At 42.1% G+C, this 13,713-nt stretch overlaps 1 protein-coding gene across 1 annotated transcript; it reads left to right on the top strand.

Moving 5' to 3' along the window:
* The first annotated feature begins 368 nt into the window (after nucleotides 1-368).
* LOC122413351 (uncharacterized) lies at nucleotides 369-4,207 on the top strand. Its single transcript, XM_043423640.1, has 2 exons — nucleotides 369-1,766; nucleotides 1,847-4,207. Exons 1-2 carry the CDS (start codon nucleotides 369-371, stop codon nucleotides 4,205-4,207), a joined length of 3,759 nt encoding a protein of 1,252 aa, XP_043279575.1.
* Nucleotides 4,208-13,713: the final 9,506 nt, after the last annotated feature.

Here is a 13,713-nt window from a genome sequence, read left to right as displayed (position 1 = left end):
AATTTCGGGAGCTCACCAACGAGCATCGGCGGGAAAAGGTGCAATCCTTGCGGCTGTGCTTTAATTGCTTGGGTCGGCACAACGTGTCGTCGTGCCAGACGACGACGAAGTGCAAGGAGTGCGAACGGAAGCATCACACCATGATCCACGTCGGGTGGAGTCGGGACGGGAGCACTCCTGCACCATCACGTTCGGTCAAGTCGGGCGAGGCATCGGGAGCCTCTACGGCGGGACCATCCTCATCAAGCTCCGCATGAGACAACGGGGCATTAACTTTGTCCGCCTCGGGAGCTGCCAGGCCGGCAGTTCTTCTCGCAACGGGTCAAGCTAACCTCATCACACCACACGGGGCTTCTCACCGGGTACGAATGTTGATCGACACGGGCGCGGAGATCACATTCATCACTGCTTCTCTCGTGCAGCAACTCAAGCTTCACCGGGAAGCATCGGTAATACCGATCATCGGGATCGGCGGGACGCATTCGGGCCACACGCGCGGGGTGGTTAGCGTAAAGCTTCGGTCTATGCACTCATCGGACATTGTCTCAATAAAAGCTCACATTTTGTCAAAGTTAATGCCTACTCTCCCTTCATTTACACCTCCTAACATCTCACTTTCTCATCTGCAAGGTCTTCCACTTGCAGACCCGGAATTTCTCTCACCAGAGTCCATCGATTTAATTCTCGGGGCTGACATCTATGGGCAACTCATTCGGGAGCAGATCAAGCGGGGGCCTCACGGCACACCGATTGCACAGAATACGGTTTTCGGGTGGATCGTTCTCGGTCCTATGGACTCTTCTCAACAGTCAGCCGGGTTGGTTCATCACGCTGCAGTGGATCACGGGTATCAGGAGCTTCAGGATCTCCTCACACAGTTTTGGGTACAGGAAGAAGTCTCGGGCTCGGGCGAATCGCACCTCACTCCTGACGAGCAGGAATGTGAGACTCATTTCTTGACGACACACAAACGGGACTCAGACGGGCGGTACGTCGTCAGATTGCCGGTTAAATCCGCATCGGGGACATTGGGCGGGTCTTTTCACACAGCTTCTTCCTGTCTCCATCGACTACAATGCAAACTCAATCGGGATTCAAGCTACAAGGGCCTCTACGACACGTTTCTCGGGGAATACGAATCATTGGGGCACATGACTCGAGTCTCGGGCAATCACGCCCCGCTCGGGCCCATTTACTACTTGCCGCACCACGGGGTGCTTACCACAAAGTTACTTGTTGTATTCAACGGGTCGTGCAATACAGATTCGGGAATTTCGCTTAACGACATTCTGCACACGGGCGCGAAACTGCAGCGAGATATTTCGGACGTTCTCTTGTGGGTCAGACGACACCGTTTCGTCTTCGCGACCGACATCGTTAAGATGTTCCGGCAAATTCGGGTTCACGAAAGTGATTGGGACTTACAACGCATTTTATGGGTGGACGAGGGCGGGCGGGTCGTTCCATTCCATCTCACCACGGTCACTTACGGTACTCGGTCAGCACCATTTCTCGTGGGACGGGCCCTGGATCAACTGGTTACAGACGAGGGCGGGAAATATCCCGAAGCTGTCGCCCCTCTTACAAAGGGGCGATATGTGGACGATATTTACGGCGGTGCTGACCAGCTCGCAGATCTCATCACGCAAGCGGAGCAACTCATCGGGATTTGTACGGCGGGCTGCTTTCCTCTGGCCAAGTGGCAGAGCAATCATCCGGAGCTTCTCACGGCGGTCGGAGCGACCTCATCAATGGAAAACGCTCGGGTATTTGAAGAATGGGAGACAAAAGTCCTTGGTCTCGCATGGCTTCACACACGGACGTGTTCAAATTCACGGTTCACAAGTACACAGCCGGGGACGGGATCACGAAACGCATCATTCTCTCGGAGATCGCACAATTATACGATCCATTGGGTTTTCTCTCACCGGTAACGATTCGAGCCAAAGTTCTCTTACAAAGGCTTTGGTTAGAAAAGTTAAATTGGGACGACCTTGTGTCAACGGAAGTTCGCAACTCTTGGGTCGCGTTTCGGCAGGAACTATCGCATCTCGGGACGGTTTCGGTACCGCGGTGGCTCAACATCGCGACGGGTACATCGGTCGAACTACACGGGTTTTCGGATGCATCTCAACTAGCAATGGGCGCAGCTGTGTACGTTCGGGTTTCGGGCGCGGGTAATCAAACAACGGTCTCACTAGTCTGCGCTAAGACTAAGGTCGCACCGATCAAACGGCTCACAATTCCTCGGTTGGAGCTCGCAGCAGCGGTGCTGCTTGCTAAACTCACACACCACGTGCAAAACGTGCTGGGCCTTGATGACTCACGGGTATACCTATGGACGGACTCAATGGTAACGCTCACTTGGGTCACTTCTCATCCTTCACGGTGGAAGGATTTTGTTCGGAATCGGGTATCACTGGCACAGGAGCTCGTGCCACGGGCCCAATGGAGATTCACACCGGGTCGGGACAATCCAGCGGATTGCGCATCACGGGGGCTAACCATCTTACAACTCGCGCGACATTCATCATGGTGGGACGGGCCTCACTGGTTAGCCAAAGACTCATTCCATTGGCCAACTCATCGCATCGGGACGGGGGACGCAGCGGCGCTCGAAGAGCGGCCAGGTCTTACACTCTCACTCGCAACATCACCCTCACCGGTTTACGATCTCATCTTGAAATACTCATCTCTCACACGGTTGTTGCGAATCACCTCATGGCTCTTCAAGGTGATTACAAACCTGAAAAGAGCGGGCGACGGTACATCGGGTTCAGCCAACATCACACCGGGAGACCTGGAGAACTCACGGCTTTATTGGGTGAAAGCCATTCAGGGAGCATACTTCACTTCAGAGCTTAAAACACTCACATCGGGCTACACTCTCCCGAAATCGCATCCGATCACGCGATTAACGGGCTTCATAGATCATCAAGGCATTCTCAGGGTGGGAGGACGGCTGAAGCACTCAGCCTTACAACCTGATTGCAAGCACTCAGTCATTCTCCCTCGGGACTCACCACTTACGGCACTTCTCATCGCTGATGCCCACGAGCGCACTCTCCACGGCGGGACTCAACTCACTTTGGCTTATCTACGGCAGAGCTGCTGGATCATCGGCGGGCGTGGGCCAGTACGCTCATACATTTTGCGTTGCGTGCGGTGCGCGCGCTTCCGGGCGCTCAAGGCACAGCAACTAATGGGTCAGTTGCCAATCTCACGGGTTACGCCGGCAAGGCCGTTTCTCTTCTCGGGGGTCGACTACGCGGGGCCAGTTTCACTCAAAAGCTGGCGCGGGCGTGGGAGCAAATGTCACAAAGGCTGGTTGTGCATTTTCGTTTGTTTCGCTACCTCCGCTATGCACCTTGAAGTTGTTACAGATTTAACCACGGACGGGTTCCTCGCAGCACTCAGACGGTTCACGGGCAGACGCGGGATTCCGCACACGATCCAAAGTGATTGCGGAACCAACTTTCAGGGTGCAGCAGCGGAGCTACGACAATTATTCAAAACGGGTACACGGGAATCCGAACTCATTCAGCACACTGGGGCAACTGACGGGATTAAATGGGTGTTCAACCCACCGGGGGCACCTCACATGGGCGGAAAATGGGAGGCCGCAGTAAAATCGGTCAAGTATCATCTCCGGCGGACGATTGGGGATGCCAGTCTCACGTTTGAAGAATTTACGACTCTTCTCACACAAATTGAGGGCATACTCAACTCGCGGCCGTTGGAGCCTCTGTCGGATGACCCGGATGATTATTCGGTTCTCACCCCTGGGCATTTTCTCATCGGGGACACACTCACCTCCATTCCTGAGCCCTCATTACGGGATGTGCCTCAAGGTCGCCTCACACGGTGGCAATGGCTCCAGGAACGGGTTCAATACTACTGGGAGCATTGGTCATCGGGATACCTGCAACGGCAGCAGGCTATATCAAAATGGCATCATCCGAGTCACGACATCCGGGTCGGGTCTATGGTTCTACTCATGAACGAAAACACGTCACCCACAAAGTGGCCACGGGCACGGGTCACACAACTACATCCGGGAAAGGACGGGCTCACACGGGTGGTTACTCTCAAAACGGCGACGACCACACTCACACGGCCTATCACCAAACTGGCACTCTTGCCAGTGCCTCAACCGGGATCAATCGACAGCACTGCTGCCGATGGCGGGCGGAATGTTCAGGATTGAGCGAGGCCTCGACGGTAGCGCGAGAGAATTCGGGCCGGGCTCTCGCGCTCCGCCGCTGGCGTCGCCAGTTCGCGGGTTCGGACATTTTGGGCGCGTGCAATTAGAGCAGCCGGGTGCTCGTTTCACGCGCTCACGGGGGGCGTCGCCACCTCCTGGGCAGTAATTAGCACGGGACCGGGGAAGCACACCGCGCATGTGTGCGGGGCTTCATCATCGATCTCCATGATTGATGCCGCAGTCTTGATCCGGTCGCTGAAGCGTGCAATACGGCTAATCACTGCATCTCACCTTCTCACCAGTTTTCGGTATCAAATTCGGGTTCTCTTATTCATTTTCAGTTCAAATCACTACACGGACTCTGCGCATTTAACGGAAGATTCTCTCGGACTCATTTTTTAACGGAATATCTCAAAAAATCATCGGGTTCTTTCTCACGAGCACGCTTCGGTCGTCCATCTTGTTCGTCTCGCACGTGCTCGACGAACACCGGGTCAACTCGCATTTTCATCATCGGGCTTAATCGCACTAATTGTCGGGCAAATACTGTACTTACGATAGAACAGCGGAGCAATAAATTCCTCACTATTTTTCTCGCACCACCGGCGTACTTATTATTCGTTTACCACCTACACCAGACTCCTTGCAAAAACACTGATAAATACTTGACCTCGAATTGATATAATTCATTTTAGTACTGCACGTAACTTCCGTTACGACTTTTTTTTCATTAACTTTTTTCTTGAAAATAATTATCAAGAATTTCAATTAAGGTTTGCGATTTGTTCGATAAATATTTCAAATTATCAATAAAAACTTGGCCTCCAATTGATATCATACATTTTTATACTGCATGTAACTTGGATAGTTTATTTTTCAATTTGTCCAATATTTATGAATTTTTTTGAAAATTTTTTATTTTTCTTTACAGAATTTTTTCGATTGTTTTTTATTTTTGTTGAATTTTTTTGAAGTTTTCAATTTTTCGTTTATTATTTCTATAGAATTTTTTTCCTGGTTCTGAATCTTTTTTCTATGTCATCCAGAAACAAGAGACCATCAATGTACTTGTCCCAACCTTTTTTTCCCTAGGGTTAATTATTTTTCAATAAAAACATAACGCTAATGACTTACGGATTTTCATGACTTCACGTCTTTTGTTCTTCCATCGTTCCACATCTGATTTAACTCTTCCGCTAACTTCTCCCATGAAGCGGACAAATCAAATTTACCGTGCAAAGTTTGGAATTTCCCTGTAGCAACATGGGGATTCTGTATAAAATAATCGACCATAAAATCGATTTGTGATGAGGTTGCCATTGCTTGCCTTTTCCTCGCACCTACTGCCGTACACATTTTGTTCCTAAAAGAATATTGAAACCACGTTTGATTGATCAAGAGACGCGGTAGCGGCTCGACGCCAAGTATTAAAAAAAAACGAAAGTGTAAAAGAAAAGTCAGCGCGAGCCCTGCCGCATTCTTATATACGCGAATATGTCGATTTATGACGTCATAACGTTTTTCAAACCGTTCTCACGGATAAACCATTGTAGTTAAAAATCTGAAAATTAGTGATAATTTTTTTTCGATTTTTCTCTTTCAATTGATCCTTATTGCAAGTAAATCCGTTTACTCAATCCCGAGATATGATGATTTAAGCAATTAAAATCGAATGTTTCGGTACGCTCTAGTCGCTTGGAGTCAGAAAGACTTCAGTAGCGTTCGTTTACCTTTGGACATACGTCCTTTGCAGGAAACGTTACTTTTGTCCCGTTTCGTTTCGCCCAGTCCACTGAACGCGATATCCCCTCTACTCGCGCCCGATCGAGCGCGAGAGACAGCGCGCGAAGACTCGTTCCCTCTCTCTCCCACTCGTCGTAGCGTGGCGAGACATCTATACGCATATCCAAAAATGTTCTCACGTTCTTTTTAATGCTACTGCACCGCTGGTTTAGATATTTGGATGCAACAAGGCGCATTTTGAAGAGAAGACATTTAGCTTTACTTTGGTGTATTCGAAAAGTCTCTACGACTTTCATTACGGGTACTACATCGTTTCAAAAAACATTGATATTTTCGTTCGTTTGATTTCTTTTTCAATTGGGCAGCAAGTTCAGATAAAACAATTTGTCTCCTCAATTTTCGATATATTTTTATTTTTTTTTATTTTTCAGCGGAACCTCGAGTACATTGATTGTGGTAACTGTAGTAAAACAATGGGGTTTTTTGGAAAATTCGGAGAGAAAAAATTTTACTTCTTCAATTCCAACACATTCAAATTTTATCAGATTTTTTTGCTAAATTTTGTCAACCAAAAATTTCTACATGGTACGTTAATAAATTGATCTGGAATTTTCGAGCCGTATTAGAATATACAGAGTGGAAAAAATTTCATTTTTACTTTTGATTTTTTATTATTAACCGGTTGACTAGTAAGCTTTTTTTTCTGGTTTTCGTGCCAAAACTGGCACGAGTCAATAAATTACCGAAATACATGAAAATTTGTTTCTTGGGATATTCGAGGTTGCTGATTTCATTCCCAATCTTAATTTTCATGTAGCTACCTTCGAAAAGAATGAAAATAAGGGTTGAAAGTGAATATTTCTGTTTTGCTAGCGGCATGTTTTTATGTTATATTACATGGAAAATCCAAATTTTTTAGGATGAAAATGAATAAAATTCACTATCCCCGAGGGGGTGAAAAATGAGGGTTAGAGGTAAAATTTTCAGATTTTTCAATGGGAAATTTTTGCGTTATATTACATAAAAAATGTTCGTTTTTGAGGATACCAGATTCTTTCATCAAAGTAAAATAAAATTCGCTACCTGCGAAAGGGTGAAAAATAAGGTTTGGGGATGAAATTTTTAGATTTCTTAATAGGGAGTTTTTGTGCTATATTACATGAAAATTCTGAGTTTTTTAGAACACTAGACTCTTCTATTGAAATGCACCCCCAACCCTCATTTTTCACTCCTTGGCAGATCGGGAGTTTTGGTTTATTTCGATAAAGGACGTTCATGCTCTACAAAAAACATACAGTTTCTATGTGGAAAAGCATAAAATTTCTCGTTGAAAAATCTGGAAATTTCACCCTCAAACCTTATTTTTCACCCCTTAGGAAATAGTGATTTTTTTTTTCATTTCAATAAAAGAGTTTCGTGTCCTAAAAAACTTGCAATTTTCATGTAATGTAAGAAACTTTCACATTGAAAAATCTGAAAATTTCACCTCCAACTCTTTTTTTTCATCCTTTCGCGGGTGGTAAATTTTATTTTATTTCGATAAAAGAATCTGGTATCCTTAAAAACGAATACTTTTTATGTAATATAGCATAAAACCTTCCCATTGAAAAATCTGAAAATTTCACCCTAACCCTTATTTTTAATTTCTTCGGGGATAGTGAATTTAGTTCTATTTCGACAAAAGAGTCTAGTGTGGAACTTGGAATTTTCGGGTAATATCGCATAATAACTTTCCATTGAAAAATCTAACAATGTTAGCCTTAACGCTCGATTTTCACCTCTTTCAAAGTGAAAATTAAGCCCGGAAGTCGATTCAGCAACACAAAAAATCCTTGTAAACCCTTTTGCATCCCAATCGGTTGAAAATTTAAAACAAGATTTCAATATGTACCCATATCATACATTATTACCAGAACTGACCCGACTTTTTTTGTATATACCAGTCAACAGGTTATTCGCTCCGTGCGCGTAAAGTAGTGTGCTCGCACTACTTTGAAAGTGAGCGTGTGTCGTGTATACGTGTTCACCCAAAAATGCCGGAGTTCCATTTACGGTGGTGCTGGCAGTATGCATGAATACACTAATACTATTAGTGCAGTAGTATTAGATTTTTGGCTCCGCCCACGTACACAGAGCGAATACGTGGTATGAGATGCCAATGATCGTTTTTTAAAAACTTGTGAATTTCGTGAATTGTGAAAAAAAGTGCTGTACACCAAAGGTAGTTTCTTTGATATGAGATAAACATTTTATGAGTACTTTTTACACAATTCACAGTATTTTTTCTATGAGTTTCTCAAGAATGCATTTTAGTGTTTCGTGCCATGTCTTATTATAAAGAAATCGATCAATAAAAAATTCAAAAGCAAAAATGACACTTTTTCTACGTTGAATATTCTATTACGACTTCATGATTCTCGAAAAACCTAGATCAATTCATAACTGTTTGAAGTAAAAAATTAAAAAAATCTGATATCATTCCCATGAGCTGAAATTGAATAAAAGGTAAAACTTTTCCTTCAAATTTCATTAAAAAACCTCATTGTTTCAGAGTTACGACAATCGAGGTACTTGAAGTTTCACTGAAAATTGCATGGCGGAAAATGTTAAAAAAATTTAGTGAATAAACAATCGCTGACGCGACTCTTTTTACGATTGAAATATCGTGTGAAATTTAATATTTCTCGCGATGATTGAGCGAAAAAATCGTTTCCAATAAAAAAATTGAATCTAAAACCTCAACTTTTGAGGATTCGCTAGTAGAATTGAGGAGAAAAAATTTCATGTGAAAACGCGGTCCAATTGAAAGGGGAATCCAACGAACCAAAAATCAACGTCTTTCGAAATGACGTAGCACCCGTAAAAAGGGTCATAATGACTTTTCGAATAAACCAAAGTAAACCAAAATAAAACAAAGTAAGCTCTTCCCTTTAAAATGCTCCTTCTTGCATCCGAGATCTAAACCAGTGGCCTAGTAGAAGAAAAAAGAGGGCGGAACATTTTTGGTCTTTTATTCGGAAATTTTTCCTCGGTAGTGAAAACACTTGAAAAAAAGTAAAAAAAAAGCGCGACAAATATTGAAAGACCGCAACCTTAGTTTTGAATGATCTTCACATATTATCATTGTTAATTTGAAATTTTCTTCCTCATTATTTGTTTCATGATAGGGAAAAAAATATAAGACCATTCTAATATAGACAAGATTTACATCATTTGAAATTGACTAAACAGTTTTTGTCCGTCAACATAGAAAAAATAAATATTTAGTAGCGTTGAATGCTTTCGCCATCTGAAGGTAGTTACTCAACTTTAAACAAATCATTTGTAAAAAATTTTTTGGAGATAAGAAAAAATGTATAATTTTCCAAAATATTTACTAATTGTCACTCTTCTAAAAAAAAGCAAAATCACTATAAAAATACTTCAAAAAAGTAAAAAAAGAACGCCAAGTATTAAAAAACCGCCCCTCTAGTTTCGAATGATCTTTACTACATTTTCAGTAAATGAAAAATTTCCTTACCCATTATTTATTGCTAAAATGACATAGTAGGATGAACATAGTAGGATGATCAAGATAAGAAAAAAAATATGAGATCATTTTAGCATAGCCAAGGATTTTGAATAAATTTCGATTTCTGCAAAGAATCATGTTACACCTCCAACTGTACTGGCTAAAGAGTTTTGTGACTTCAAGCGTTCCCAGAATGATTTTGCGATTAAGATATTGTTATTCTAATTTAATGCACAAATTCACTGTCAAAATTACACACAAACTTGGCGTGGATGGTTTTCAAATGGAAGCTCGGCGAAGGAATGCTAATGCTCCATCCATCTGCATCTAGAGCGAATTTCAATGCCCACTAATTCATTTGTTTCTTATTTCGTTATCCTTCATCCAGCCACGTATGAATTTTTTACTTGTCTACCTATCCATATACTGGTTCATCACAAGTATTCTGTATCCCATTCTCTGATTCATTCACCAGATTGTCTATTTCTTTTATTCCTAAAACCATACTTTCTCCACATTCTATTCGTTTGTTGATTCAATAATTTAAACCATTCGCCTGGATATTTATTGTGTAATAATTCATTAAATCATTCATATTTGCTAATTATTTTTTTTCTTCATTAATCTCTTTCATCTATACACTATCTCAGGAATCTATTTTATTCATCAAACCATTAATTTTTAATAGTATATTTGATCAATCGTGTCTTCCCGAGCTTCCATTTGAAAACCATCCACGCCAAGTTTGTGTGTAATTCTGACAGTGAATTTGTGCATTAAATTAGAATAACAATATCTTAATCGCAAAATCATTCTGGGAACGCTTGAAGTCACAAAACTCTTTAGCCAGTACAGTTGGAGGTGTAACATGATTCTTCGCAGAAATCGAAATTTATTCAAAATCCTTGGCTATGCTAAAATGATCTCATATTTTTTTTCTTATCTTGATCATCCTACTATGTTCATCCTACTATGTCATTTTAGCAATAAATAATGGGTAAGGAAATTTTTCATTTACTGAAAATATAGTAAAGATCATTCGAAACTAGAGGGGCGGTTTTTTAATACTTGGCGTTCTTTTTTTACTTTTTTGAAGTATTTTTATAGTGTTTGATGTACTTAAGCAAATATATATATATATATATATATATATATTGAGACGTAACACTCGCGTAGCGGCCCGAGGTCGCTCGAACTATCTAATACCACGCGTGCGAAAAACATCGCGGCGCGATGACGGGCGTGCGTCCCAACCGGCGGCCATGTTGGCGACTGGCACAAAGGCCCGAGCGAGCCGGCGGGCAACGCTCCGAACAGCGCCACTTGACAAGAAATCAAACTAAATCATAATTTCTTTATTCTAATTGTTTTCAAACTTTTTATTTATCAATATGAGCGTAATTAGTCTCAAAATGTCGGGAAAAATAGCCGCTATCAAAGAAAAATAGAGAAAAGATTAAAGCTTGTAGAAAATTTGTGTTATTTCAAATAGAGTGAGATGCTTGATCACAGCGCATGCGCGGGGCTAAGCGTTCATGGGCTATAGGAACCCGAACGTGACTTTTTGTGATTTTTCAAATAAAATTAAATTAAATGATATTAAATGAAACAATGAAGCCAAATCACTCAAATAATTAAACAACAACAATTGACATTGTAATTTCATTATTTGAAAATCATGCTGAGCTGAAAATTAATCAAAGCGGAATTCGGCGCATCGGTAAAAATAGCAATCAGCCAATAACAAGGCGCGAATTAAGGCAGCGGGCCAATTGTGAAGCCCGTTACAAAGGAATGCGCAGAACGCGTCCGAAATAGAGAAATTCGGCGTTTGAGAGAATTTAGAGTGGGGAACGGGGTATAAGAGTGGGCGCACGGCTCATTCGAGAGGCAGTTCACCCTACCTCTAGAACCAACTCGGATCTCCTAGAAGGGCTTTCCTAACATCAAATAGCAAAATACACTCTATTCTGGTAAAACCTAAAAATCCTTTTTCCTACTATTCCTTTGGATGCCTGGGGTATTGGTGAGACTCGGCGACGTATCGATCCCGTAGTCCAGGGTCCATTCCACTTAACCTATAATTTCCGAATTTTCGCTGCACGGGACATTGGTGAGACTCGGTGACGTATAGATCCCGTGGTCCGTGGGCAAAATTACCTAACCTAGTGAATGCTCAGGACATTGGCGAGACTCGGCGACGTATCGAGCCCGTGGTCTGGGGTTCACATCCTAACCTGTCTTGTGTTATGAGCATTGGCGTCATTCGGCAACGTTTGAGGCCCGTGGTCAAGCACAAACTTTCCACCTCGCATTTCTTTGGGTTTTATTGAGAATAGAGGCGATAAATAAATGATTTTATGATTAATTATTCTTAAATTCAAAATTGTTTTATAATTGATCCGATTTGGTTGGGTCGAACGAAGAAATTAGCATTAAAATTGAATAATTCAATAATCTACAGTTCATTTGAACCATTGTAAGACTTCAAAGTCAAAATATATCGTCCGATCAAATTATAATCAATAAGAACAATAACAAGCGAATAAAAGCGTTAATTCAAGAGGCAGCGGTGAGACTAGAGTTTGTATAGCGTCCAAGCGATCACAAATTGAGAAATTGTAAAAACTAAAGCGTACAACACTCTTGAATTACTAGGAAGCATGAAAATCCAGGTTCAAGCGGTATAGGATTACAGGACATCGGTTGTCAATTATTAGTGTTGCGAATTTCATTATTTTGTTTGCTTTTTTTTTCTGAAAAATCTCATGCAAGCGGAAAGGAAAGAAAACAGAATAAGCAGGGGGCATGATAGACCATAAAGCGTCCTTTATTGTATAAACAAAAACGAAAACAAATTTGAAAATTCAATCGAAATTTCATACAGAAAAACGCTCCGTTTTTCCGGGTCTTTCGAGTCTTTTCTCGCCTGACTTGGTCAAACAACGCGGACAAACAAAGATTAAAAATAAAAACGCGTATCATTTTGTAAAAACACACAAGTATTGTTTAATAAATTCTTTTTGTTATCTTATCAACACAATTCTCGTCTCTCGTCTCGTTCATACCTGCTCCTTTTAAAATTAAGGTAGCTCGAACCGACGCATGGCGGCGTTCAGGCCGGGTCGGCAAGACCGTTACGTTACAATATACTAACTACGAATTTACGGATGATTGTTCCATTTTCAGGAAAATTCTACCTGCAGGTTGTAACATCGGATAACAGACTTTTAACTATAAGATAAAATCTAATAAAATTCACCGGGTGATAGAAAACTCGGTCCTAAATACGTATGTATAACCTACAATTCTACCTGTCATATTATAATATATGTATTAAATATTTTCGTTACAAACGTATTTACTTACTGCGATTGTGGAGCTATTGTCGAATGAAATAATTTTTTTACTTATAAATATCGAAAATCACGTCAAAGTACATGCAACAACAAAGGCACCATTGAGATTAAAAACCATGAAAGGCACAAAGAAACACGATTTGTAAACAATGCTTCCCATTCGACAATTACTAGTTATTTATAAGAAGTTACTAAAATGCCGGTGGTTCTCAACATCAACCAACGAAAGATTTTACTATTTCACATAGTCAATGTCACTTCCGCAAAGGCTTGAAACATAACGACGACGTTAAATAACGACGTTTCGTTATCGCATTCTGTAACGTCGAGGCAACGCTATTTGGAGTTACGGAATCATACAGTCGTTATCCGTTTGTCGTTACATTCGGCAGACGTCGCTATCGTTACCATAACGTTCCGATTCGTTATAGGCATAACGAGTTACAGAATCCCGCTACTGGAACCTTCCACGCAGTAACGTTGCTCTCTCTCTCTCTCCCTGCACGCGCCGAGGCTCTCGCCGGCCTGTTCGTTCGCGCCTTTGTTTTCGTTCCGTCTCTCTAGCTCGCGTAGTCGCGCGTCGTTTATACGGCAGTATCTTCTATCTTTTGCGCTGAATATTTCTCGATTCTTTCTTTTGTCTGAGCCTTCGCTTTACGATATCTACTGTGTGTGACGCTTTGGTCATTTTCTGATACCTTTTTGCGAGCGATATTACGTCCTAAACTTCGATACTTTCTCACCCCATTTCGATGTTAATTTTTCTTTCCTATTATCTTATTCTCCACCCCCTCACGGTCGAGCCTGTGCCGCTACCTTTTGCCTTGAATTACCTACGACACCGTTCGTTCTGATGTTATCTTTTGCCTACTACCTACAGCCCTGCTTGTCGGGTC

The sequence above is a fragment of the Venturia canescens genome, chromosome 7 (assembly GCF_019457755.1).
Source record: "Venturia canescens isolate UGA chromosome 7, ASM1945775v1, whole genome shotgun sequence".
NCBI classification, from domain to species: Eukaryota; Metazoa; Arthropoda; class Insecta; order Hymenoptera; family Ichneumonidae; genus Venturia; species Venturia canescens.
Note: the sequence above shows the minus strand (reverse complement) of the source record. Positions and strands in the feature narration are given on the sequence as shown.

What these genes read in the sequence shown, in the direction of transcription:
- LOC122413351 (XM_043423640.1), top strand. Translation starts at nt 369, where the DNA reads ATGTTGATCGACACGGGCGCGGAGATCACATTCATCACTGCTTCTCTC. An exon ending in CATCAATGGAAAACGCTCGG is followed by an intron (nt 1,767 to 1,846) that starts GTATTTGAAGAA and finishes ACGGTTCACAAG; the next exon opens with TACACAGCCGGGGACGGGAT.